The sequence below is a fragment of the Salmo trutta genome, chromosome 21 (genome assembly GCF_901001165.1).
Source record: "Salmo trutta chromosome 21, fSalTru1.1, whole genome shotgun sequence".
Taxonomy (NCBI): Eukaryota; Metazoa; Chordata; class Actinopteri; order Salmoniformes; family Salmonidae; genus Salmo; species Salmo trutta.
This window is the reverse complement of record NC_042977.1, coordinates 50,282,805-50,288,804: the sequence shown is the minus strand read 5'-3', so window position 1 is coordinate 50,288,804 and position 6,000 is coordinate 50,282,805. Positions and strand designations below refer to the sequence as shown.

Below are 6,000 nucleotides of genomic sequence, written 5' to 3'. Positions count from 1 at the left end.
AGTAGAAAAAAATATGTCTATATACAATGTGAGCAAATGAGGTGAGATAAGGGAGGTAAAGGCAATAAATAGGCCATGGTGGCGAAGTAAATACAATATAGCAAGTAAAACACTGGAATGGTAGATTTGACAGTAGATGAGTGTGCAAAGTAGAAATACTGGGGTGCAAAGGAGCAAAATAAAAGTAGGGGATGAGGTAATTGTTTGGGCTATTTACAGATGGGCTATGTACAGGTGCAGTGATCTGTGAGCTGCTCTGACAGCTGGTGCTTAAAGCTAGTGAGGGAGATAAGTGTTTCCAGTTTCAGAGATTTTTGTAGTTCGTTCCAGTCATTGGCAGCAGACAACTGGAAGGAGAGACGACCAAAGGAGGAATTGGCTTTGGGGGTGACCAGAGAGATATACCTGCTGGAGCGCGTGCTACAGGTGGGTACTGCTATGGTGACCAGTGAGCAGAGATAAGGGGGGACTTTACCTAGCAGGGTCTTGTAGATGACCTGGAACCAGTGGGTTTGGCGAAGAGTATGAAGCGAGGGCCAGCCAACGAGAGCGTACAGGTCGCAGTGGTGGGTAGTATATGGGGCTTTGGTGACAAAACGGATGGCACTGTGATAGACTGCATCCAGTTTGTTGATCAGGCCTTTATGGTAGAGAAGCCACTCCTCAGTAAAAGGCACAACAGCCCGCTTGGAGTTTGCCAAAAGGCACCAAAAGACTCTCAGACCATGAGAAACAAGATTCTCTGGTCTGCTGAAACCAAGATTGAACTCTTTTAGCCTGAATGCCAAGAATCACATCTGGAGGAAACCTGGCACCATCCCTACGGTGAAGCATGGTGGTGGCAGCATCATGCTGTGGAGATGTTATTCAGCGGCAGGGACTGGGAGACAAGTCAGGATCGAGGGAAAGATGAACGGAGCAAAGTACAGAGAGATCCTTGATAAAACCTGCTCCAGAGCGCTCAGGACCTCAGACTAGGGTGAAGGTTCAACTTCCAACAGGACAACAACCCTAAGCACACAGTCAAGACAAGGCAGGAGTGACTTCAGGACAAGTCTGAATGACCTTGAGTGGCCCATCCAACCTAACAGAGCTTGGATAATCTGCAGAGAAAAATGGGAGAGACTAACCAAATACAGGTGTGCCAAGCTTGTAGCGTCATACCCAAGAAGACTCAAGGCTGTAAATCGCTGCCAAAGGTGCTTCAACAAAGTACTGAGTAAAGTTTTTTTTATAATACATTTGCAAAAATTTCAAAAAACATCTCCAATTGACTCAATTGAAGCTTCAGAAGCTTCTAAAGCCATGACATAATTTTCTGTAATTTTCCAAGCTGTTTAAAGGCACAGTCAACTTAGTGTATGTAAACTTCTGACCCACTGGAATTGTGATAGTGAATTATAAGTGAAATAATCTGTCTGTAAACAATTGTTGGATAAATTACTTGTGTCATGCACAAAGTAGATGTCCTAACCGACTTGCTAAAACTATAGTTTGTTAACAAGAAATGTGTGAAGTGGTTGAAAAACGAGTTTTAATGACTCCAACCTAAGGGTATGTAAACTTCCGGACTTCAACTGTATGTATGTGTGTGTGAGTGAGATATTGATAGAGAGAGAGAAAGGAAAGAGAAGGGGGGAGAGAGAGGGGGGGTGGATGATGACGATGTAATAATCGTATTCCTTTAAAATGGCAACATTCTCCTTGAACATCATCACATCCCTTACTTCTGTTCCCTTCTCCTCCCCATCACACTCTCTCTCTCGCCACCATTCCCTCCTCACCACTTCCTTCTCCCATCCCTCACTTCTACAACACCTCTCTCCTGCACCATCCTGAATATCGACCTAGTCCTGTAGGTACAGTGAGGGAAAAAAGTATTTGATCCCCTGCTGATTTTGTACGTTTGCCCACTGACAAAGAAATGATCAGTCTATAATTGTAATAGTAGGTTTATTTGAACAGTGAGAGACAGAATAACAACAACAAAAAATCCAGAAAAACGCATGTCAAAAATGTTAGAAAATGATTTGCATTTTAATGAGGGAAATAAGTATTTGACTCCTCTGCAAAACATGACCTAGTACTTGGTCGCAAAACCCTTGTTGGCAATCACAGAGGTCAGACGTTTCTTGTAGTTGGCCACCAGGTTTGCACACATCTCAGGAGGGATTTTGTCCCACTCCTCTTTGCAGATCTTCTCCAAGTCATTAAGGTTTCGAGGCTGACGTTTGGCAACTCGAACCTTCAGCTCCCTCCACAGATTTTCTATGGGATTAAGGTCTGGAGACTGGCTAGGCCACTCCAGGACCTTAATGTGCTTCTTCTTGAGCCACTCCTTTGTTGCCTTGGCCGTGTGTTTTGGGTCATTGTCATACCCATCCACGACCCATTTTCAATGCCCTGGCTGAGGGAAGGAGGTTCTCACCCAAGAGTTGACGGTACATGGCCCCGTCCATCGTCCCTTTGATGCGGTGAAGTTGTCCTGTCCCCTTAGCAGAAAAACACCTCCAAAGCATAATGTTTCCACCTCCATGTTTGACGGTGAGGATGGTGTTCTTGGGGTCATAGGCAGCCTTCCTCCTCCTCAAAACACGGCGAGTTGAGTTGATGCCAAAGAGCTCCATTTTGGTCTCATCTGACCACAACACTTTCACTTGCATGGAGCCCCAGGCCGAGGGAGATTAGCAGTTTCTTCCATTTGCGAATAATCGCACCAACTGTTGTCACCTTCTCACCAAGCTGCTTGGCGATGGTCTTGTAGCCCATTCCAGCCTTGTGTAGGTCTACAATCTTGTCCCTGACATCCTTGGAGAGCTCTTTGGTCTTGGCCATGGTGGAGAGTTTGGAATCTGATTGATTGATTGCTTGCTTCTGTGGACAGGTGTCTTTTTTACAGGTAACAAGCTGTGGTTAGGAGCACTCCCTTTAAGAGTGTGCTCCTAATCTCAGCTCGTTACCTGTATAAAAGACACCTGGGAGCCAGAAATCTTTCTGATTGAGAGGGGGTCAAATACTTATTTCCCTCATTAAAATGCAAATAATTTTTTTACATTTTTGACATGCCTTTTTCTGGATTTTTTATTTTTATTCTGTCTCTCACTGTTCAAATAAACCTACCATTAAAATTATAGACTGATCATTTCTTTGTCAGTGGGAAAACGTACAAAATCAGCAGGGGATCAAATACTTTTTTCCCCCACTGTATAGGTCCTGGAGTTGCACCCCTTCTGAAAAAACCTACACTCGATCCCTCCGATATCAACAACTACAGACCAGTATCCCTTCTTTCTTTTCTCTCCAAAACTCTTGAACGTGCCGTCCTTGGCCAGCTCTCCTGCTATCTCTCTCAGAATGACCTTCTTGATCCTAATCAGTCAGGTTTCAAGACTGGGCATTCAACTGAGACTGCTCTTCTCTGTGTCACGGAGGCTCTCCGCACTGCTAAAGCTAACTCTCTCTCCTCTGCTCTCATCCTTCTAGACCTATCTGCTGCCTTTGATACTGTGAACCATCAGATCCTCCTCTCCACCCTCTCCGAGCTGGGCATCTCCGGCGCGGCCCACGCTTGGATTGCGTCCTACCTGACAGGTCGCTCCTACCTGGTGGCGTGGCGAGAATCTGTCTCCGCACCACGCGCTCTCACCACTGGTGTCCCCCAGGGCTCTGTTCTAGGCCCTCTCCTATTCTCACTATACACCAAGTCACTTGGCTCGGTCATATCCTCACATGGTCTCTCCTATCATTGCTACGCAGACGACACACAATTAATCTTCTCCTTTCCCCCTTCTGATAACCAGGTGGCGAATCGCATCTCTGCATGTCTGGCAGACATATCAGTGTGGATGACGGCTCACCACCTCAAGCTGAACTTCGGCAAGACGGAGCTGCTCTTCCTCCCGGGGAAGGACTGCCCGTTCCATGATCTCGCCATCACGGTTGACAACTCCCTTGTGTCCTCCTCCCAGAGTGCTAAGAGCCTTGGGGTGACCCTGGACAACACCCTGTCGTTCTCCACTAACATCAAGGCGGTGACCCGATCCTGTAGGTTCATCCTCTACAACATTCGCAGAGTACGACCCTGCCTCACACAGGAAGCGGCGCAGGTCCTAGTCCAGGCACTTGTCATCTCCCGTCTGGATTACTGCAACTCGCTGTTGGCTGGGCTCCCTGCCTGTGCCATTAAACCCCTACAACTCATCCAGAACGCCGCAGCCCGTCTGGTGTTCAACCTTCCCAAGTTCTCTCACGTCACCCCGCTCCTCCGCTCTCTCCACTGGCTTCCAGTTGAAGCTCGCATCCGCTACAAGTCCATGGCGCTTGCCTACGGAGCTGTGAGGGGAACGGCACCTCCGTACCTTCAGGCTCTGATCAGGCCCTACACCCAAACAAGGGCACTGCGTTCATCCACCTCTGGCCTGCTCGCCTCCCTACCTCTGAGGAAGCACAGTTCCTGCTCAGCCCAGTCAAAACTGTTCGCTGCTCTGGCACCCCAATGGTGGAACAAGCTCCCTCACGACGCCAGGACAGCGGAGTCAATCACCACCTTCCGGAGACACCTGAAACCCCACCTCTTTAAGGAATACCTGGGATAGGATAAAGTAATCCTTCTAACCCCCCCCCCCCCAAAAGATTTAGATGCACTATTGTAAAGTGGTTGTTCCACTGGATATCATAAGGTGAATGCACCAATTTGTAAGTCGCTCTGGATAAGAGCGTCTGCTAAATGACTTAAATGTAAATGGGATCAACTACTTTTTTCCCTTAGTGTACTTTCTGCACCATCCTGAACATTGATCTAGTCCTGTAGGTATGTTCTGAATATTTATCTAGTCCTGTAGGTATGTGCTGAAACATCCTGAACATTGACCTAGTCCTGTAGGTATGTTCTGAACCATCCTGAATATTTATCTAGTCCTGTAGGTATGTTCTGAATATTGATCTAGTCCTGTAGGTATGTTCTGAACATTGACCTAGTCCTGTAGGTATGTCCTGAATATTGACCTAGTCCTGTAGCTGTGTGTGTGGGAGGTGAAGGGTCAAGGGTTGACTCACCTGTGAGTGGACAGTGCTGTGGTCAGCATGAGATTCTCCACAGCCCACATACACACAGCTGTTCTGTACCCACACAGAGAGAACAACAGATTATTACTACATAACTGTTACGTCCATATTCATACAAGGCCAAGTGGTAGTCACAACTTTCAAAATAAAAGTCCCAAACAAAGTAATTTATAAATCGCTCTGGATAAGAGCGTCTGCTAAATGACTTAAATGTAAATGTAAAGCCAGGGACCGCTCACTCACCTCCAGACACGCCCACAGATTTGGTCCTCCAACCTTGCAGTCTTGACACTGGCCCTAGAAACACACACACACACAAACAGCCAACCAGCTTCAGTGACCAGACCAGAGAGACAGTCTAATAATCTCAGACTGCTTCAGTGACCAGAGAGACAGTCTAATAATCTCAGACTGCTTCAGTGACCAGAGAGACAGTCTAATAATCTCAGACTGCTTCAGTGACCAGACCAGAGAGACAGTAATAATAGTTTATATTCTAGCTAATGCTACTCGATGATAAAGATCACTTAGCTTCCCTAATTAGCATCTATCAGCTAACCACTATATAAAATGTGATAGTAGCGCAGTGAACAAAGTGGATAATCAGAAAGCAACATCATAAGCGGATTTACAGAGCATTCAGAGAGCATTCAGACCCCTTCCCTTTTCCCCACATTGCTCCATTAGTCTTGTTCTAAAATGGATTAAATAAAAAAACACTTCCTCAATCTACACACAATACCCCATGACAAAGCAGGTTTTTAAATAATGTTTGCACATTTCTTAAAAAAAAAATAAAAAAAAACTGAAATACGACATTTACATTAGTATTCAGACTCTTCGCTATGAGACACGAAATTGAGATCAGCTGCATCCTGTTTCCATTGATTATCCTTGAGATGTTTCTACAACTTGATTGAAATCCACCTGTGGTAA

General features: G+C 46.0%; 1 protein-coding gene across 3 annotated transcripts in view; it reads right to left on the bottom strand.

The window, feature by feature from the left end:
* The window catches only part of usp33 (ubiquitin specific peptidase 33), an 81,058-nt gene that overhangs the window by 64,992 nt on the left and 10,066 nt on the right, over window positions 1–6,000 (bottom strand). For all 3 annotated transcript variants that reach the window (XM_029706066.1, XM_029706068.1, XM_029706067.1), the window contains exons 3-4: window positions 5,308–5,361; window positions 5,056–5,118 (exon numbers count right to left, since the gene is read on the bottom strand). In XM_029706066.1, coding sequence (XP_029561926.1) covers window positions 5,056–5,118; window positions 5,308–5,361 — 117 coding nt within the window. The remainder of the gene's footprint in view (window positions 1–5,055; window positions 5,119–5,307; window positions 5,362–6,000) is intronic.